Source organism: Arachis hypogaea, chromosome 3 (assembly GCF_003086295.3).
Source record: "Arachis hypogaea cultivar Tifrunner chromosome 3, arahy.Tifrunner.gnm2.J5K5, whole genome shotgun sequence".
In the NCBI taxonomy this organism is placed as follows: Eukaryota; Viridiplantae; Streptophyta; class Magnoliopsida; order Fabales; family Fabaceae; genus Arachis; species Arachis hypogaea.
The window spans coordinates 101843572-101866975 of NC_092038.1; the positions used below are offsets into that span (position 1 = coordinate 101843572).

The 23404-nt window shown below is 34.5% G+C and overlaps 1 protein-coding gene across 1 annotated transcript; it reads right to left on the reverse strand.

The window, feature by feature from the left end:
- Nucleotides 1-7703: 7703 nt before the first annotated feature.
- LOC112790820 (ethylene-responsive transcription factor CRF1) lies at nucleotides 7704-9342 on the reverse strand. The gene has a single exon (XM_025833394.3). The coding sequence runs from the start codon at nucleotides 9003-9005 to the stop codon at nucleotides 8073-8075; it is 933 nt and encodes a 310-aa protein (XP_025689179.1). The 5' UTR covers nucleotides 9006-9342; the 3' UTR covers nucleotides 7704-8072.
- Between the last annotated feature and the right edge of the window lie 14062 nt (nucleotides 9343-23404).

The window sequence follows — 23404 nt, forward strand, 5'->3', positions numbered from 1 at the left end:
TTTGGGAGCGGATAAGGATCTTTCGGGTAGGCTTTGTTGAGATCGGTATAATCAGTGCACATTCTCCACTTCCCGTTTGACTTTTTTACCAATACAACATTAGCAAGCCATAGCGGGTATTTGACTTCTCTTATGAAACCTGCATCCAGTAGAGCTCGTACCTGTTCTTCCACAGCTTGAAAGCATTCTGGTCCTAGCTTTCTACGCCTTTGTTGTACCGGCTGAGATCTTGGGTAGACTGCTAGCTTGTGGCATATTAATTTGGGATCTATGTCTGGCATGTCTGCGGCCTTCCACGCAAAGAGGTCGGTGTTGTCTCGTAGAAACTATATGAGTGATTCTTTTATGTCTCTTTTTAGGAGTGTGCCGATATTGGTTGTTTGGTCCGGGGTATCCCCGATCTGGATTTTCTCTATTTCTCCTTCAGGTTGTGGGTGGAGCTCTTCCCGCCTCTGAACTCCACCGAGCTCAATTGTATGGAATTCTTCTCCTCTGCCTCTGAGGTTTAGACTTTCGTTGTAATAGCGGCACGCCATCTTCTGATCTGCCTTTATCGTGGCTATTCCTCCTACGGTTGGGAACTTCATGCATAGATGCGGAGTCGAGACTATTGCGCCGAGCTGATTTAACGTTGTCCGACCTATTAGCGCATTGTAGGCTGAGCTTACGTCGACTACGATGTAATCTATTTTGAGTGTTCTTGACTGAATTCCTTTTCCGAAAATTGTGTGGAGCGAGATGTATCCCATCGGTTGAACTGGGGTATCTCCTAGCCCAAACAGGCTGTCCGGATATGCTCTGAGTTCTTTTTCTTCCAAGCCGAGTTTGTCGAAAGCAGTTTTGAATAAGATATCGGTGGAGCTCCCCTGGTCTATCAACATGCGGTGAAGATTTACGTTTGCCAGTATAATAGTCATGACCATGGGATCGTCATGCCCTGATGCGACGCCGGATGTGTCTTCCTTGGTAAAAGTGATCGCCGGGATGTTGGGTGCTTCCTCCTTTCCTGCGACGTGATATACATCTTTGAGATGTCTTTTGCGAGATGATTTGGAGATTCTTCCCCCGGCAAATCCGCCGTGTATCATGTGGACATGTCTTTCTGGTGTTCGAGATGATCGCGCGGTTGGTCCGACATCTTCTGCTCTTCTTCTTTTTCTTTGTTCATCATCATGGGTGGCCAGATATCGATCTAGCTTTCCTTCTCGTACGAGCTTTTATATGACATTTTTTAAGTCGAAACACTCATTGGTGGAGTGCCCGCGGATTCGATGGTATTCACAATATTCAGCCCGGTTTCATCATCCTTTTTTGCCTTTGATTGGTCGAGCTGGTAGTATTTTTTCTGTGTTGCAAACCTCTCTGTATACATCCACAAGAGACACCCGAAGACGGGTATAATTGTGGTATTTTTTGATTTTTTTCTCCATGTCGATCTTCTTTTTTTCTGGATTCTTTGTCTTTATCCCGGGGGGTGAACCCGGCCTTCGAGGTCTCTCCTAATCGGGAGTTTTCCTCCATGTTGATGTACTTTTCCGCTCGTTCCTGCACCTCGTTCAGAGATGTGGGGTACTTTTTTGATATAGATTGACTAAAGGGCCCTTCTCACAAGCCATTAATGAGGCCCATAATAGCGGCTTCTGTTGGTAGGTTCTGTATATCCATGCATGTCTTGTTGAATCTTTCCATGTAGCTATGCAGGGTTTCCCGTTCTCCTTGCCTAATTCCCAGTAAGCTCGGAGCATGTTTAGCTTTGTCTTTTTGGATGGAGAATCTGGCCAGGAATTTCTCAGCCATGTCGTCGAAACTTGAGATGGACCTAGGAGGGAGATTGTCGAACCATCTAATTGCTGTTTTTGTTAAAGTAGTTGGAAAGGCTTTGCAACGAACTGCATCTGAGGCGTCGGTGAGATACATTCTGCTTCTGAAGTTGCTGAGATGATGGCTGGGATCTGTAGTGCCATCGTATAAGATCATGTCTGGGAGTTTAAAGTCCTTTGGGATTTTCGTCTTCATGATCTCCTTGGTGAATGGGTCTTGCTCCTTTTGTGCGTTATCTTCGGGAGTGGATCGGCTGGCTTTGGTCTTGACATCGGCTTCATGTTTTAGGAGTTTGTTTTCCAATTCCTGGCGTCGCCTTATTTCCCTTTGTAGATCCTTCTCGGCCTCTCGTTGACGCAGAGCATCTTCCTCAAGTTGTTTTAACCAATCTTGAAATGCATCCAGGGCTCCCTCGTTTGGGGAGTTCTTCTTGTTGTTGATTTGGGGAGTATCTTTTGGTGTGGTGTCCGCATTTTTATGCGGCGTTCTTTCTTCTAGATCTGAGGTGTGATCGTTGTTATGGTCGTCCGCCATGGTAATGGGATGACTTCCAGGTCCCCGGCAACGGCGCTAATGTTCCGAGGGTTACCTGAAACTGTAGGTCGATCTCGGATGAGATCTTCTGTGCTGGTCAGAACGGTTGTATCCGATTTGTTGGACTTGATGGTGGAGCTAATTCCTTCGTCCCAGAGGGTGGGGGATACCTGCAAGGGACTCCGATGCTTAAGTTAGCAAGGGTATTAAGCAAGTATTGAGTAGAATCAGAGTATGAGTTATACCTGGGTGCTCCTGTGTATTTATAATGGCGTAGGGTGACCTTCCTTTGATAAGTTAGTTATCTTATCTTATCTTTATCTTCGAGTGAGGTCATCTTATCTTTAAGGGAACCGCCTTTATCTCTATAGGCTTGGGCTGCCCTTGGATTCGGGATGTGTTCCTATGTCTGGGCCCTTTATTGGGCTTTCCTGTTACTTGGCTGAGCTCTTTGAGAAGAGGTCGGGTCATCCTGACCTGAAGAGGTCGGTCGCTTTGTCGGTAGAACATCTTGGGTCGGACAGCTTTGACCCAGTGTATGAACACCTGGTGTACTCTTTTTTCCAACCTTAGGATTTTTTCCATAAAAGGGTTTTTTTTCTTAAGGGAGTTTTAACGAGGCACAATAGCAAGGACTAAGGGTAAACAAACACCCTTGGTAGCATGTCTATATAAAGGGATTTCTTATTTATCAATATAAAATTCATATTTATTTCTTCAAAGGTTTCTTATTAAAAATGCATTAATTTAAGTTCGAAAAATCGCAAAACTCATTATCCGATCTAAAATGGTCGGCCAGATGAAGCGACGAGGTACAAATTAATGTAAGAAGTTATAAAACCAATTCGTGAAAACCAACTTCAACCATGAGCCGGATAGAAACAAAGTGTAGAAGTAACTTAATAAAGCCCGACTATACGAAGTCATAACTAGGAAAAGAAACTTGTGAATAGATTCATTACTTAAAAAGTAAGATCCGAAATCAAGCAATTATACTCAACCTCAAAGACCTAGCTTCATTCACTTAAAAAGCAGAAGGGTTCTTTAAAATATACTTGAATACTACTTTATAAAGTTGTGTGAAAAACAACTATAATAAAAATAAAGTGTTTAAGAAACCTACTAACTATTACAAAAAATAAAGTGTTTAAGAACCCACAAGTCAGGCCATTTTTAAACATCACAAAAGAAAATGAAACAAAGAAGTAGTGTCGATAAAGGGGTTAAGATCTTCGTCGGTCTCCACATCTTTACCCTAGATAGGAGGCGTTGGAGGATGAACTGAGAGAGGGACGGCCGGAATAGCAATAGAAGGTGAAGGATAGAAGTCTTTGGGTCGATGCAGGGATTCTCCATCATCCTTGGTGGCAGGCACGATCTTCCCGTCTACGACAATATTATCCGGTCTAAATAAGGAAAGATCTTGGTCTAGAACAAGGACTTGGATTTGAGCCTTCAAATTGTTGAACATCTCGTCCATCCCCCTAACCACGTGCTCCTAAAGGGCGGCATGTTCCTCGCTAGCATCTTTTAAGTCCTTTCGAAGGACAATCAGCTTCTCATAGGTTCGAGTATAACTCTCCTCGGCCTTTTTTTTCACTCCCTCATCCATTAACGCCGCAACCTCAGCCTTTGCCGCTCGAGAGCGAGCTTTCTTCAGGTCAGACTTCAGTCTGACATTCTTCTCCTCTAACTCCTCCTTCAAACCCTTTAGTCTTTCCACTTTAGTTCGGGAGGAGTCAAGAAAGGACTGAGTGGCACCAATAGGAATCTTCCTCAGCTCCTTAGTCAGAGCGATGCTCACCCCTGCCATACGGATGTAATTACGGGCCATATGGTTGAGGTGATTTTGAACATCCACATCATCCATGGATATCTGGCTATAGGGCAAAATATTTTTCTCGCTCCATGCAAATCGTCAAAATCTTTATTGTTGATACTTGACTCTAATCCCCAGCAATTTTCTATTTTTTGGGAGGAGGCCCTGAAGCTGACGGTGCAGACAGGGTACCCGAGCTCTCCAAAGTCAGGTCCGAAGGTATCAAGTGAATAGCAGGAGTAGGGATGATGTTCTTCTGGGCAGTAGGACCGAAGTCCGTTTTCTTTGGGGAATGACGGGAAGAAGTACCCCTGGCCTCTTGACCCTGAAGAATTCGGGCCACTATTGTCTGGCGCGGAAATTTCATAGAAGAAGTCTTAGAAGCCATAGTATCTACAAAACAAGAATAAAGGATCGTTAGGAAAAACAGTATACAACTAACAAAATTCTGGAAGATAGAGGTTAGGAAACTACCTACTTCAAACTGAAGTTGTTCGGGATCTCCTAGAAACCTTTTTGTATCTAAGTGTGGAGCCCGACCCCAGCACTCTTGTAACACGTTCTCAAAATCATTTTCAATCTCATCTAGTTTATCTACACATACTTAGCTATTAACAGTTCCTCTTGCCAGTATAAAAGAAAGGAGGGCTCATCATCCTCATCCAGAAAGAAAGGCTAAGCACCTTCTACGGCTCAGATTTTAAAGAAGTAATTCTTAAAATCATGAAAAGACTCATCAAAGATGGCAAAAACTTTCTTACCTTGGACGGCACAAAAGGAAAACCTGGATGTCTTACCTTTCATCGTCCCAGGTTTGGTCAAAACAAACAAATGAAAGAAGACCTTCGTGGAAGGTCGAACTCCCAGCTCCCGACATAGAAGCTGAAAATTCTTTAAAAAAGCCCAAAAGTTTGGGTGAAGTTGGGAAAGGGCAACATTATAGGCCCAAAGAACATTTGTCTCAAAATCAGTGAATGGGAGTGAAACACCTAATTTGGTGAAAAAACCATCGTAGACATAGAAGAAAGGCCGGTCCGACTTGTCTAAAGGAGGAAAGCAAATCCTCTCTTGGGGATCGAGTACTACTAACTCATACTTCCTCTCATCTTCTCTGTTTTCACAGATCTTATGATGCCTGTGGAAGGTATCGCAATATTCCTTATCAACTACAGGAACACAGGAAAGAACAGTGGTATCTACCCAATTTAGAAGACTAGGGGAAACTTTGGTCTACATGTTTAGAACTACGGCACGCGATGTATAAGCTATACCTACAGATACAAAATAAAGAAGTCGTTACTCCAACAACTCGGACATCGTACAAAAGAGATCGGTCAAAAGCAAGTAAAAACCAACAAAAGCCATTTTTTAATATTTTTTTACAAAAAGCGCCAAAACGGTGTCCCTCTTATGGTATCAGTAACAACATAGCAACAACACCATTGGTGGCATTATGACTGTAAACAAATAGTTGCAGTACAGTTTCACAAAAACTCAGAAAAGTCCCAAATAACCAACGGTGATTCAATCAACAAAAATCCGTTGTGACCCAATCAACAAAAATGATTACAAAAAAGCCTTCAGAGTAAACGACGATAATCAACAAAAGTCCCAAAGAAAATAAGTAAGACTACTACCGAAATTCAAGAAGCACATTGCTAGCATCTCTATTCATTCAAAATAGCCACACCACAAATAAAACGCAAAGCTACTGATAACATAAACAAAAGCACTAACGTTGATGAAAATTCAAAGAAAAAGGGGGCACGTCAACACCGCAAGTCACGAACGTTCCTCTCCACAAAGCAAAATCTTTAAAAGATCTAGAATGAAGAAATCTTGGAATCAAGAACGACTAGAAGGCAAGAATAGAAGAAGAAAGGTTTTTGCGAACAGATAAGAAAATGAAAAAGCTTTCAACAGTTGGAAAAAGGGAAGAAGAAGAAGAGCCAAAAATGCTTTTAAAAGGGACAAAAGGGCACAATGACTTAACTCCTCTTTAAAACGTGCGCGGATTCCAAGAAAAACTACCGTGCAACATTTGCCCCTCACTTAAAGAGGAAAATGTTCAAATTTTTGAAACACGTCGAGTACTCAACTTCTAGAAATGCGAGGTACCCGACGTCCAAGAAGAAGCCACATAATGCTCAAACTCGACTTAGTATAAAACTCGGATTCCAACAGTGGCATTGTTTATACCCTGATCCAATAAATTAAAGCCATGTCCAATAAGGGTTGTCATCCCAATCCAGAAAAAAGATCCCTTTCTCATCCGACCTCTTTAAAGAGGTCGAACATTGCAAAGGAGCCCAGCTCTACCTACCCAAACAAGTAATTACCTTTTGGAAATCTCTCCTGCAATCTCTATCTCCCCTAAAAAATAGATGCCATCAAACTTTCAAGATAAAGTGAACAGTTATCCATCAATAAAGATGAAACTACTCCAAACAAAGGTAGTTATCGACTCTGCTATAAATACACTGACACCCCTCTAGTATAACTTACATTCTAATTTACTAAAAATCTATCTAAAGCCCTTGTTAATTTAAGTATCGGAATCTCTTACAAGTATCACCTGCACCTCCTAACGAAAAACTTGGACAGACTGCACCTCGACTCAACAAGTCGGACGCTACCATACAAAGAGATCTAAACTTCACGTCCATGTCCAAATCAACGTTTCAGGTACCTCTCGAAACAAATTTTTTATTTTATATTTTGCTAACCATATTTTTCTTCGATTACGATTGATTTTCGACACTAAACTAAAATGAAATGTATACAAGAAGCGCAAAATAAAATATAATAAATAAAGCAAAGCGATGATACATAATTTAGGGGTAACAATATTCAATTTGAATAAGAATAAGAATTTCATCGTTCCAACTTTCTACGGTCTCTTTCAAGTTTCAACCTCAAATGACGGTTTTATTTGCCACTTGGCATCTCAATGATCCTCTCAGATTTTTTTTCCCCTTTTGCTTTTTTCTGGGAAGTTCGGGACAAGGCTCAATCTGGCCGAAACAGAAAATAGAAACGGAAAAGATGCACATTAATATGTTAAATTTGGCTTTCCCTTCGAGTGGTGCCAAAAATAAAAATGTTTCGTCTTCTCTTTTATAAAAGAAAGTAAACAAAATGACTTCATCTTGTGGTAAACTGTAAACACCAAAAAAAATAAATAAATAAAAAATGAGAAAACAACTGACAGAGTACAGTCTCTGAAATATGAATATTATTACCAGCTGTAGATGTTCAAATTAACCTTTTTATGTCGGAATTGAATCCCTAAAACGTAGTGATGAATTGAATGGGCATGTAAATAATAACCATGGGTAGTTGTGAGTTTACCCTGATTAACGAAACGACCCCCAGCAAAAATTTCTGGTAAGAAATTAAAGTTGTTGGCAAGATTTGAATATTTGGTGAGTATGTAGCTGAAGGCATTAAGTAGAGGCCGCAACACAAATAAATACGGAGAAAACTGAAAAGATAAATTCCTCATCTCAAGTACTCTGGACGGAGGACATACGTACAACTTCACTGCTCACGGTAGATGTGCGTGTGAGCCTTTCATTTCATCTATGATTCATTTTACCAACTAACACAAAAATAGACCCTTCAAATTGCCCTCATCTTCCAAAATCCTGAATTTGCACAACTAAAATCAAAACATACATATTTTAGGGTGGACCGCACTACACTAGAACACAGATACAACCAAACTGAAGATTGAAGACTAATAATACATACATTGATGTTGGATTAAGTGAAATTAATTAAAACAAAACTGCTTGCAAGTTGCAACATTTGTTTCCCGCCGATACAAAACTTGCCCGTTCTTCTTTGAAATGGCGATGCAAGCAAGGAAGAACAAAAATGGAACAAGAGTGAGTAGTCAGAGAGCCACAAGAGGATCGGAGACAAAGAAATCCGCAATCTCTTGGAAAGTGTCATCATAATCTGTGTACCAAGGACTACTACTCTTGAAACCGAAATCCAAAAGAGTCTCGTCAATCGAGCTCAAAAACACACTTGAAAAATCATCGCTGAAAATCTCCTCTGTTTGGAAATCAAAGAGTGAATCGTTCGGAATCGGAAACATTGACTCGCTCTGATACTCATATTCTTCACTGGTGGCGGTTGCGCATTCTGTTTCTTCCGAACAACATCGAAGAAGAACCGAAGTGGGAGACAACATGTTCTTCTCCTTCTTGTTGCTGATTGGAGTGCATTCTTCTTCGCTGGAATTGTTATCCTCCGCCGAGCACTGCGCCGGCGGAATGATGAAGTTCGTGAGAGCGTCGGCGCCGCGAAGCTGAATGGCAGCGTTGTCGTACACCATGGCAGCTTCCTCGGCGGTGTCGTAGGTTCCCAGCCACAACCTAACGCGGCGAGAAGGGTCTCTTATCTCAGCAGCCCACTTCCCCCATGGTCTCTGCCTCACTCCCCGGAACTTCTTCCCGGAGAAGGCCTTTGACTGACGCCGGCGGCTGGGCGGAGCTGCGATGGCAGCTGTAGACTTGGCCTTCTTCTTTCTCTTGTTGGAAGCGAGTGTATCGGTGGCTTCTTGGGCGGAGGGGGCAATGGTGATCTCGTTGACGAAGTTCTTGACTCGGCGGCGTGTGGAGGAGTGGGTAGGTGGTTCGTCGTCGCTGGAGGAATCGGTGGCGTCGGCGTCGGTGACGCGTATTCGTATGAGTTTAGGATATGGATGCTTGGTTGGGTGTTGTTGTTCCATGAGGAGTTTGGTTCGGTTGAGGTGCTGAGTAGTGTGCTTCATAGAAGAAGAAGAAGAAGCAGAACAAGAAAAAGCAGTAGTTGCAGCCATGTATATGTTTGTTGTTGTTGTTGTATGCAGTGTTGAGAGTGTAGAGGGGGTGAGTAGTCTGGAAGAGTGAAATGGAAGAAGAGGAGAAAATGTTATGTGTTTGTGAGCGAGTGTGAGTGTGAATGTGAGATAGATTCCTTGGAGAATGGAGAGAATAAAGAAAAGAAGATAATAAAGGAGAGGAAAGGGGGCCAAAGGAGAGGAGAAAGCTAAGAAAGAACACGTCGGAGAGAGATGCTTAAAAGGTGAGACTAATCAGTAATCACACTTCACACATACTTCCCATACCATCCATAATCTATCAATTTAAATTTAAATACTAGCTTAACACTGCTTATTGTTTTTGCTACCAAAAGCCTTAATAAAAAACATATTCAATGCATTAGTAATATTAAAAAGATAAATGTTTTTTTTTGTTAGAGTTTTCATTTTAACTCTTTTAAAAAAATATAATTAAAATTCGCTTTAGTTAAATAATTTAATAAAAAGCTAAAATTAAATTCCTAGAAAAGTTATGGTATGGTATGGGGTTCAAAAGGGAAGAGAATAACATATAAGAGCGTGCATGACTAGATACAGATACCACTGTTTAAGCGTGGACACACAAAAGACAACAGACAGACCTCAGAAGAACACAGCAGCGCAAGTGGGAGGGAGCCCAATGGAACAAAAGGAGAAACAAATTTTCCGGAAAAAGTTTGTAGGCACAATAAAAAAAATAATAACACGTCAAAATAATGATTTTAACGACACCTTTACCGGAAAAAGAAGGGTAAATAAATTGAGTAAATAGTGCCGAAATCGAATAACTGCGCTTCTTGTTCATATATTCCTTACTACTATATAAGTTTTGAACCGAATGAACTGAGAGAACTTTGTGCTTCAATTCTAGCAGGTGTAATTTGACTAATTTCAGCAAAAATCGCCAAGTCTGTGTGTACTATTTGCGAAGGAAAAGCAACTGAAATGGAAGGAGAAATGATTCGAGATATTCTATCATCAAACTCTGAATTCTGAAACTCTGAAAATCTAACTCTAACGGCCCTACTTGTTAACCACCGTTTAATCTCTGTAACATAAAAATTATGTATTTAAACAAAACAAAAGCATGCAGTTTGTTTTTTATTTGTTACCGGTTGGTGAGGTGATGGGTGATGACTGATGAGATGAGATAAGTAGATACCGGACGATAGACATTTACGAAACGCAGCAGTTTCTACATCCAATAATCAGATGACACGTGGAGTCGACAGAAGGCATACCAATCACGTGACGTGACACTCTCTGTATCATATCAGTCTTCCACTTCCTTTGACTGAAAAGAGGTAACCGCAAGTTGTGCCACTTTCAAGTTTCAACTCGACTAATACTCCATAATTACTTCAACAACCATTTCCATTTTGATTAAGTAAATTTATTATTAATTTTTTTTTATGATACTCTTAAAATATATCATTAGGAGATGTTAGTAAAAATTTTAAGAATTTAGTTAATATGTATTCTAAGAGGATATACTAACACTTTTTATATGAACAATATACAAAGTTTAAAAGTTTTATTAATAATAATTTTAATATGAGTACAAATGGCACATATTAAATTTAAATCCTACAAAGAAAATATAAAATTGGTTAAGATCGATAAATATTTGGGTTAAATATGATTTTGGTCATCAATGTAGATGCCGAAAATCAATTTTGTTTTTGACCTTTTTTTTACTAAAAAATGATTTCCAAAATTTTCAGTTTGTTTTAAAATCGTCCTTCGGACGAAAATACCCTTCCCCCTTCACCCCAAAATTAACCAAACTCAGCAGAAGCTAGCAAAACAGAAGTCTAGGCCCAGACCCTCCAAAACACCACCATTATCGTCATGGTCATCATCATTATCATCATCAGAACTTCTCCCAAAATCAACCAGAAGCCCAAGTTGAACCAGAATCCACTACCACCACCACCATTATCATCATAGTCATCATCAGAAGAAGAAGAAGAAGAACCATCAACAAAATTGAAAATCAGAAGAACCATCAATTATCAAAAAATCAGAACTCAGAAAATCAGAACAATCAAAACTCAGAACCATCAACAAAATTTAAAACTAAAAATCCAGTTCACAGAAGAAGAAGAAGTGGCGCGCGGTGAGGGTCGTGGAGCAGCAGCAAGAACGTGGGTAGCAGTGCGAGCGGCGAGGAGCAGGAGCGGCGGCGACGACGGCGAAGAGCAGCGGCAATGGCCCTTAGCTTTCTCCCTTTCGATCTCTCTCTTCTCCCTTAGCTTTCTCCTCTCTTGCTCTCTGTTTCCCCTTCCGATCACAGGCGGCGGTGCGACGGTGTAGCGGTGCGGTGATGCAGCGGTGCGACGGTGCGGCCTTCCCTCATCTCTCCCTCAAATTCTCTTTCCTTCCCCCTTCCACCATTCTCTTTCTCGCTTCCCCCTCCCCCGATTCTCTTTCTCCTTTGATGCTTTTCTTTCTTTTTTTTATTTTATTTTAAATTTTTTAATGAAAGGTAATTTGGTAATAAAAAATAAAATTGATAAAAAAACAATTTTAAAACAAACTAAAATTTTGGGAACCATTTTGTAGCGAAAAAAAGTCGAAGATGAAATCGATTTTTGACCTCTACGTTGGGGACCAAAATCATACTTAACCCTAAATATTTTAACGTTTTATTACTAGCCTTAAATTTAGATTTTTTAAAACAATAAAACATGTTTTGTGATATTTTAATGTATTAACAATTTAAGAAAAAAAAAAGAAATTAAGCACCATAAGAAGTAATGGAAAACATATAAGGTAATTCACACGGTTAAATCATTTAAGGATTAAAATTACACAAATATTCTAAAGTGAATTAGGTTACATGCATGTTCTAAAATAAATTTATATAAATCGATTAACTAAATTTGATTTATGTTTTTTCAATGTAGATTCGATTTCCTATATTATATATGCTATATCAATAGTAAATCGAATTAATTTGATTTGATTTATTACTCTGCAACATATACATGTAAATCGAATCTAGTTGGTTCGATTTATTACTGATACAAATTATTGACATACCATATATTAACTTTAAAACATAAACGTCAATAAAAAAATACTCCCATTTAGCTAGATTGAAATAAAATATCAAAAAAAATCAAAACGAATAAAAATAAAAATCTAACTTTTGTGTTGTAGTTTAAATTTCAGAAAATCTATATTTTTATAAACTTATGAATGTAAAATAGAACATTAAACGGTTTCTAAAACTTTATTAAAATTCATAATTTGACTCGTTGGCATCTAAAAAATTATTATCGAGACTTTTGATGTTGAAAAATTAATAGAAGGTATAGCCTTCTAAGGTGGCATAAAAGTTAAAACTTAAATATAACATATAGTTATACAGTATGTAATTTGAGAAATAATTAAAATATTATATCAATTAAATTATCATTTAATTTGTGAAATTAAGTATAGAAATTATTGCTTTGATGATATTACTTTTATCTTGGATTTTTTCAGAGCATAAAATCTTCAAAGCATAAGTTTTATACTTAATTTCATAAATTAAATGATAATTTAATTGATATAGTATTTTAATTATTTTTGCAAGATATTGTATAAATATAGTTGGTCAATTTATATATTGTATAACTATCTGTTACTTTTGACTTCGAAAAAATTTCAGTTTTAACTCCTATGTCATCTTGGAGGGCTATACTTTATATTAATTTTTTTAACATCAAAAGTCTCGATAATAATATTTTAGATGCTAATGAGTCAAATGATGATTTTGATGAATTTTTAGAAATCGCTTAATATTCCATTTTACATTCATAAGTTTATAAATATGTAAATTTTTTGAAATTCAAACTAAAACACAAAAATTGAATTTCTATTCTTATTCGCATTATTTTTTTATATTTTATTTGAATCTAAATGGGGTATTTTTTAATTGACATTTATGTTTTAAAAGTAATATGAAAATGTTAATAATCTGTATCACTACTAAATCGACATATATCTACTGTAGAAGTAGTAAATCGAATCAATTAAATTCGATTTACGATTAGCATAGCATATATAATAAATCGAATCTAATTGATTCGATTTACATTGAAAAATATAAATTGAATTTAATTTATTTGACTTATATAGAGATAAAATCAAACATGCATATAAGCCATTTTATTTTAAGATATTTGTATAATATTGATTCCTATTTGATTTGTTTATGTGATTTACCCAAATATATACTTTGAAATAGATATGATTACATTATAATATATTAAAAATAAATTAACCTATATATATTATATATATGTATATAAATTCTTATTAAAAATTCATTGTATTATAACTTTGACTAATTTTAGATGATTCTACTATGTGTACATTCTTTTAATTGCCACTAATTTGACACCAATATAAAAATAAAGTTAAAATTAAAAGTAATAGATAGTCATAATAAAGAAATATAAAGAGACTAACTAAATTTATACAACATTTTATTTAGAAAATAATTAAAACATGCCAATAAAATTATTATTTAATTTGTAAAATTAATAATGTATATAAAAAATATCATGATGCCGTTGTTTGTTATTTCAAACTTTGAAAAACTAAGTTTGAACCCTTTTGCAACCTTAGAAAGTTATATTTTAAATTAAATTTTTTAATATGAAAAATCTCTGTAATAATATTTTAGATGTCAATGAATTAAAATATAATTTTTAATTATTTTTAAATATAATTTTTAACTATAAATTTATAAATTTGTCAAAATACAAAATTTTTAGAATTTGAACTAAAACATAATTTAAATTTTTTTCTTATTAGTGTTCATTTTGTTTTCTGTTTTTTGTTTTATTTGAATCTTTATTAATACTTATTTTTTTAGAATAAATAAGAAATGTGGCTCTTAGAGAGTAGAAATGTCAATAAGCACCTAAAGAGCAGTGTAGTGTAACACATTATTCATATCATATGTTTTTTCTTCGATTTTCTGGAGAAAGTGACTTCAAAATTGCTTTCTACTTTATTTTTGCAATCTAATTCTGCAAAATTGAGATATAATACATAAAAATACAATTCTTCCGACCATTGCATAAATTAGTAAATAAAAAGTTTTATTTAAATAAAAATTCTTTGTTTAGAGGTGACTTTTGGTAGATTATATAAGATTATTACTACAAGAGACATGTCAAATAGTGGCATTTTTTTTTTGAAAATTGCGGCAGTTTTCAACCGTCGCAGAATAACATAACAGCAGGGGCGCGGGCATGTGATTTTGCGGCAGTTTACAAGAATCGCTAGTATAATCGCTGCAAATCAAATAATTGATTTTGCAACAGTTGCAAAACCGCCGCCATTTTAGTAAATGGATTTTAAAAATAATCTGCAGTGGTTTTGAAATAGTCGCAAATTTATGTGATTTTTTAAAAAAATGTGATTGTTTTAAACAGCCGCAATTTCATATATGACGTTTAAAAAAATGACTAATTGCAATAGTTTATACCATTTTTTTCTATAACCTATTTTCTTTATATCATATTTTATTAAACTTTAAATATTAGCATTAAAGAACACTAAATAAACAATATTAAGTAAAATAAGCTAAAATCCGAAACTCATAAAAATTCATAAAATAAGCTAATTTCAAAATCTAAAAAGGTAGAACCACCGTATTTGAGGAATCATTGTCATCATTCTCACTCATATTTTAGTCCTCCCTTACAAATTGATAATCTATTCTTAAATAACATCAATTATTGCATTTTCAATAAGAAGAAAAACAAATAAGCATTTCATGAAACACCCGGAGTGCTTAAGAATTTGAAACAATTCAATTAAGAGAAATCAAAAGTGCTTCGACATACTTCATTGTTACTTCAAGTGCTCCGGGAAGCCTATCTCCTCATTGAATGCAGGAATTATCAAGGACGTGTACTTTTCTGCTGGTTCAACATGTGGGCATCTAAAAGACACCACCATCTATCGATGTTTTTGTACTGCTACTTCATCCTCCACTACCTTTCTTTTCAATTTCTAGGCTCTCACCTCTACCTATAGTTCAAGTAGCAACCCTCTGTTTGAGCTCCATTTTTCGACTAATGTTAATTCCTATCAAAGAGTTGACTAAAAGTCAGTTCGAAGCCCATGCCACGCACTCTATTCGAGTGTTTTGTTTTCCGAGAGTTTGAGCAAGTAAATCATTTTAAGACAACAGTCTAGAGAATTCATTATGTTCTTCAATCTCCACAATTCTTTTACACAGACATAAATATACAAACATAATCAATTACGAGCTAGAGCACATAAATTACAAGCTAGACATAAAATAAACAAACATAAAAAAATACAATCTAGAACCAAAAACAATAGCAATTCTCTATCAAAAGATACAAAATATAGCATAACATGCACAAGATGGAAAAAATAAACAGCATCAGAAAGAAGCACCCAAATCTATTCATCATCACTCTACTTGGGAAAGGTAATATTCATACAAAACTTTTATTCACAATAATACATGAAAACCAATTTCAGGGAACACTTCAACTCCACATCATTATGCAATGTGTCTAATATACAATAAAGAATATGATATGATTTATAAACTTTACATAATATAGGGGTCAACACTATAATTTCAAAGCATATAACTAAAGTAATACATAAAGGAGAAAACGATGCTTACAAGTGATGAAACAATTGATGCCTGCTTATTAAAAGGTGTAGCCATGGAAGATAGAAAATGAAAAACCAAAGAAAAATAGTATAAATAATCATGATAATGATACAAATAAGTGAAGAAAACAAACACTACTCTTCTTTAAAGAATTATAAATAAGTGCAAGCATTAAAGCGATGTCATAGAGGCACATAAAGAAAGAGAAATAATTAGGTACAAATATAAAAATTAAACAAACAAATAAACAACTATTTTGATTACAAGGACAAGCAAAGATAGAGATTGAAACATATGTTATACTATAATTACAAATTCCCTTTGGATTTAACTCCTGACTATCTTTTTCCTTAACTAAGGTTTTTAAGTAATCTTGTGATAATCATAGGATATATGTGTGAACTATAGTTGTGTTTCCATATTCAAACACTATTTGAATTTTGGTGTCAATCAATATTCTAATTCTTATAACTTTGTTGATTTCATGATTTTTGTTATTCAAAATTTGTTTCTTTATTTGTCTAATGTTAAGAATAATAATAACCAACTAGTCATGTTTAAATAATAATAATGATTTTAGACGTAAAATAAATGCATATCAATGGCATCAAAATTATATTAAAGAGAACAACAATTAGCTAGATTCAAAAGAGCCAAAGGCTTAGAAAATAATAGTAGGAGACCATGGAACTAACTTATTCTGATATAGTGCACAAATACAAAAATACACAAGTTGCTTCACTCAGTAGTTCACTAAACTAGAGGTGGATGAGTAATCCACACCAGCAAAAAGTTTAGATTTTGTCCCCTACAATAGACATATTAGTTCTCTAATAGAAGAATAGAAGCATCTATAGTAGTATTATAGTATACTCACTATATTATTTAAGGCAAAAGAGTTTTCACAATATTACAAACTTTTAATTACATAGGACAGTTTAATTTTGAGAAACATAAAAGAAATCAAATATATAGTGGTAATACTAAATTCTTAATTCTAGGTACAGAATCTTATCTATGTTCCCAGTAATACTTAATTACTCAAATATAGTGATAATTACTAACTAATTAATCCACCATAGCATTATTTAAGTCCTACTTAATTAAACAGAAAAATAAGTGTATACTACTAATTGTTTGTGTGAGACACTAACCCAAATTTGTTTAATATGTATTATTGGCACTATTCCTTTAATTACATATTTAAAAATTATGATATTACATATTAAAAAAACATTTTCATTAAGCTAAATGTGGATCAAAACAAAACAAAAGCAACTTAATTTGTTCATATTCATCCAATGGTTCAATTCATTATATGAGGTAAGGTCCACTTAAATAATTGTTAGTATAGAGAGATGTTGAACTGAATAGGCATGGTTATTATTATTGGGGTCACATTATGAGAATGGTAGGTTCAATAAGCTAACTGTAGAAGAGAAGAGAAACTAAGAATTAAACAAAAATAATAGACTAACAGGAACCAAAAGTTGTACTATTAAATAATTCTAAGCAATAATTCTCACAAGTTGGTAAGTATTGAATTGAAAGATAAGTGCAATAAAGAAAGACAAAGAGCTATTTATACATGCTAAAGCATAGTGTACTAGAAGCATCTGCAAAATAACAGAATTAACAACTTAGTCAATTTCAATGAAGATGTGATTGGGTAGTAAAAATAAAAATCTGTCATTATAAAACCATACAAATCCTTAACCTTCCGAATCACAACTAGCAAGTTCAATCAATTAATTGATACTAACTAATACTGATACTAATAATAATAATCAATAACCATGCCATTTTTTTTGTAACTGTAAAGAGTACTAATGAGAGACAATCACTAATAATTGCAATAGTGGTCTCTGTAATAAATGCATCTTAGAATGAATTTTTTGTTCCCTCTTTTTCTTTGGCAAAATTATAAATTCACACCAAATATAAGAACAAGAACAAGAAATAAGGAGAGAAGAAAAAGGCACTAAACGTATAAATATAAAACAAATAAGTACAAATTAACAAAATAATTAAGGGAACAAACCTAAAAATAAGAGGGCACACCCAGACCGGAAGAGGGAGTAAAGGGTGCTCTCACGCAAAATTTGAACAAACAAAATATAGAATAAATAAATTCAAACAATATGGATGAAATTGGAGCAAAATTAATAGATCAACAAGCAAACAAATTAAATCGGGACAAAAGTAAGAAGGCAAAGGAAATAAATTGGAACAACAGGGCAAGGGGGAAGAATGAACTACAGATAGGGGAGAGGGAGCGATCGAGTAGCACAAAATAGGGCAAGGGGGAAGCACGACGACAACGACATCACGACAAATGAGCAGCCATGCGACTCTACAACGACACGGAAGTGCACGGCGGAGCGAAGAACAATGGTTTCACACCCTTCTACTTTCCTTTCGCATGCAGGAGCTACATGGCAGAGGGAGCAGATCATTGACGGGGAAGGACGTAGCAGCTGGAGTTTATTGTGCAAGTGGGTCTTAATGCAGTTGGTTGGAGACTTTTGAACAGCCAATCAAAAAGAGCATTTATGAAAAATGATCTTTCTTTTCTAACACTCTCGGGTTGGGTCATTTAGCGACATCTTCCACAACTACAAATACACCTCTATGTTTTCAAGAGACCATCACAAAGTTATATTAACGAATCACAATCTTAAGTAAAACTTGCATGATTAAGGCCACCATGAAATGAAGTTGAGGAGTGGATTCACGTCATACTTGCTCATTTAGATGAACACAAGTCAATGGTAAAGACGGATAGGTAAGTCATTTTAGCAACCCATGTTGAAATCTTGAGAGATAGAAAAAAGATTCATAAGATAATAGAGGATATTATGATGTACTATCAACAAATTCTTGTAAGAGGCAACTCTACTATGGAGGATTCACCATTAATCATGATATTGCCAATGTAAGAGGAAAAAGACAGTGACAAGAATAACGTAAATGATTATGTGGATCTATAACCACCGTTAATTTTATTAGTTAGGATTCATAGTACTTGATTGAGACCTTTATATTAACCATTTTTGTTATTTGGTAATACATAATATTATTTATATTCGAATTTTTTAAATAGTAAATTTTATCATATGATTACGAATAAAAAATTAAAATAATAGAAAATATTATTTATTAAAACATTTATTACTTTCAATATTTTGTAAAATAATTGAAAAAAATTGCAACATATTACCGCAAAATTTAGTTTTGGAAAATTCAATTGTACAATAAAAGGCCTTTTTTATTAGTCAACCATGACAATTTTCTTCGAAACAATTCAACTATAATGATGTTTTGTTTTGTATCAATCAGAATAATTATTTTTCATTGAATAATTTTTATTGGGATCTCATCTGACGATAAATATATTTGCGGTCGAATTTGATTAAAAAATCTAACAATAATGAAATTTTTTTAGAAATTAATTTAAGAATGAATTTAAAAGTAGTGCAATTCAAGTATATTGTATCATGGTGTGTTATGTAAAAATGTAGATCTGAATCCTCACAGACTTGCAAAATGCAACATGCGTTTGTTAGGAGAAGAGAAGGGAAAAAAAGGAAAATGATTATGCAAAATGCAACTTGCTTTTTCGTATTTTGCCAAGAGATGAAAGCATGCATCGAAACGTGTCTCTTACATGTAGACAAGATCTGCCGCTTTGACTACTTTTTCCAGGAGCGCTGGGCAAATCATAACTTGCGTTTTGTAAGGGAGAGATGTTGCATGTTCGACATGTATACAAGCTGGCCTTTTATATGCTTTATATATTCATTTGCATTTTGCTCAAGTTGGTGAAGAAAAAATGTTCTTCAAAAGGAGAAAGAAAAAGCTTGTGTATGAGGAGAGAAAATCAGGAAAGATTGTGGGAGATTTTTTTGCTGTATAAATTTATTTGTACTAAAATGATTCATGATTTTATGTTAGCTCAAGAGTATATTATTAAACACCCAGATAATAATTAATATATAAGTATTTTTTATTTTAATTACAGATAACTTTATTTGTTTATTGTTGTTATTATAGTTATTAGTATATTTTTGTTATACAATGTTACTGTTAGTTATTATTATTATTATTATTATTATTATTATTATTATTATTATTATTATTATTATTATTATTTAAAACTTTTTTGTTATTATTGTTATTATTATTTAATTATTATTAACCTGTTATTAGTACTATTGTTATTTTGAATTTTTCTGTTATTATTGTTAGCATTATTTAATTGTTATTATTATTATTACACTGTTGTTGTTTTGAAAATTTTCCAGTTATTATTATTAGTACACGGTTGTTATTATTATTAATATTATAATAAATTATTATATTACTACTACGGTGGTTATTATTATTATTATTATTATTATTATTATTATTATTATTATTATTATTATTATTATTATTAGGGATGTTATTGTTATTATCATTATATTATTGTACTTTTATTATATTATATATTTACTATTATTATACTTATATGTTTATTATTATTATTTAGTGGTTATTATTATTAGAGCAATTAACCAAATGAGTCTTCAAAGAATTTAAAAGCAGACATTTTAGTCCTTAAGAAAAATTAATACACAGATCAACTCTAAAATTTTATTCCAGCAGACAAATCAGTCTCCAGTTTGTTTTTCAGTAGAGTAATTACCCAAATTAGTCGCTAAGAATTTAAAAAACAGACATTTTAGTCTCTAATATAAAGAAAATTAATATACAGATTAATTCTCAACATTTTTCTCCGTCAGATATAATAGTCCTCCATCCAAAAATAAAATAAAATTATGAATAAACTACCATTTGTACCCTAAATTTTGTGAACGTTGACAAAAGTACCCATCAAACAAGAAAACTAATGTGATACCCATGAAAGATAGGTTCTGTGCGACAATAATACCCGAACTCTGATTTTTTCGTTGACTTTTTAATCAAGTTCCCAAATTACCCCTTTTATCTTCTTCCCCAAATTCCAAACACAAGCCTCACCCTTAGTCTTCCTCCGCCACCGCTAGCCACCATCCCATTGAGATTCTAGCACCTGATGTCTTCCTCCAACCTTTATTCTCAACCTCCATCTCTCCTTTTTCCAAATCCCAATTTATTCTCCAAATCCAAATACAAATCAGCTTCAACATCATTATCCTTGTTGTTCCCTTCTTCAGATGCAATAACAACACTCAGAGAATTGTTGTTGCTGCAACACACACCAAAAGCACACCCTTTTCAAGCAACAAGTAGCAGAGTTTAGCAACCAGAGCCAACAAGAGGCTGGCGGCCATGATCTCTTTCCAACGGTGACCCCAAGCACTGCTCAGCGTCGTCGATCTATAGGGAAAGGGGGCTGCTGTTGGAGTATCTTCATGCCATTTGGTGGACTGATATTCACGCCGCAGCTGCCGTCGCTCAGGCTAGGCTTCTGAGGCCACCGCAGAACCCTCTAGAAGGTTGTGGTGGTGGTAACATTATTATTGTTGAAGGATCTTGTTCCAGTGTGAGTACTAGAGAACAAGGAGGGATGATGGTGGCAGAGTACATTAATAAGGATGAGCTTCTAAACATGGTGAGTGTGATTGAAAACATGGCCAAGGGAATGCAGGGTGAAGAGGGATCCACACTCCCAAGCCCACCTTCGACGACGACATCATCTGCAAGCGTTGCTCCTCCGGCGAGTCCCCGGCGAAGCTTTTTTTCTACAACAAATGTGACCGAGGCTACCACATCTTCATCCTGTCTCCGACCTATCCTTCTTTCCATTCCCAAAGGATCTTGGTTCTTCCCCTCTTGTTCCTAAAGGATCTCGGTTCTGCCCCTCTTGTTCCCACAGTGACACCAAGAAACCAAAATGTATGTTTTTTTTGTTGGTTAATTTCAAACTTTTTTTTATTCTGCACTAGATTTACAAATCCATAATATTTGAACAATAACCTCAAATAATAATCCACAGTTTTTAATCTTTTTAATTTTTTTTTTGTGGCTGGCGGTAGCGGAGGAAGACGAAGGGTGAGGGTGGTGAGAGTATGGAATTTGGGGAAGAAGATAAAAGGGGTAATTTGGGTATTTTATAAAAAAGTTAACAAAAAATCAGAGTTTGGGTACTATTGTCACACGGAACCCATCTTTCATGGGTACAACATTAGTTTTCTTGTTTGGTGGGTGCTTTTATCGGTGTTTGTAAAATTTATAGGTACAAATGGTAATTTATTCTAAAATTATTATTATTATTATTATTATCATTATTATTATTATTATTATTATTATTATTATTATTATTATTTGCACAATAATACTCACAACTAGAAAATTGCTTAATACAGATATATTTACAGACAGATTCGGTCTTTATTACAGACAGATTTTTGGTTACCGACAGATTTCGTCCCTCTGTAAAAGCCTCATCGGAAATTATTTGCTGACAGATTTTTTTCCGTCGATAATTTACCGACATATTTTTACCAGTTACCGACAAATTTTTCTCTGTAAATTCTCCTCTCCATTTACCTGGAACGTCAAACTTTCTGACGGATTTTTCATCGGTAATTTGAGACAGATTATCCGACAAATTTTTCGTTTGTAATTAGAGACAGATTTTTTTATAGATTTTCCGTCGTAGTTAGCAACAGATTTTTCGACAGATTTTTTGCCCATAATTGGAGTTTTGGAAAATCATTCCAAACTCTAAATACATACAGAAAATCTGTCTGTAAATCCGTCAATAAGGTAAAATAGATTTCTTTTAGATTTCTCCATTGCAAAATATACCTATTTTCATATAAAATAAATATAAATTTAATAAATACAAATTTTTATCTAATTTGTATTCGAATATTTATAATATTTCAAAAAATAAACAAATTCATCGTATTATCAAACTAAAAGAAAAGTGCTATAAACAAGAAAGTCAATATAAATCAAAACATAAACAAAGTGTATTGATACATCAAATATAATCCTCAGTGTATTGTTTAACCATACTAAATTTATCAGCTATAATTCATAACATTGTATTATACGAGAAAAATTACATTATGCAAATCTCTACAAGCCAATCAACCAGTATCATGTGCATGTTTTGAATAATGTCGTACTGCTTAATATCTCTTAATGCAATTGGAAAAGGGCTACACTTCTTGGATGCAAAAATTTCAAAATACTACATGTCAGTAAAAGTACACAACAGAGAAAAATACATGGGAAAAAGTCAATAATAAAAGTGATTCACTTGTTATGGCAAAAAAATTCATTACACAATATCCTAATAAAAATTATGTCAATTAAATCCATTAGGACTAACCATGACTAGTACAATATGTAGAATGCATCCTAATATATGGAGCAAATTGACTCAAAAGAGTATTGATTTTTTGCAAAGTACATGAAAAAGTACAAAAATTAAATCTCCAAAATAAGAGAAAACAAAGAAAAAGGGGCAAGTGGATACAGCTTAATACTACCCCAAGCCGTTGTAGTCTTGTTTTCTCACCACTCTAATCACTCAATTTCCACATAAATAAACCCAGAATACTCAATTTCCACATAAATATTTAATTTAAATTTAAATTTTAAAACTGATTTTATCTCATCTAGCTCACGTAACAAACTATTATAAAGTTAGCATAAACAATATTTATTGCAACAAAATTGGAAGCAAATTTTTTCCGCTTTAAACATATTTTTAGCAAGT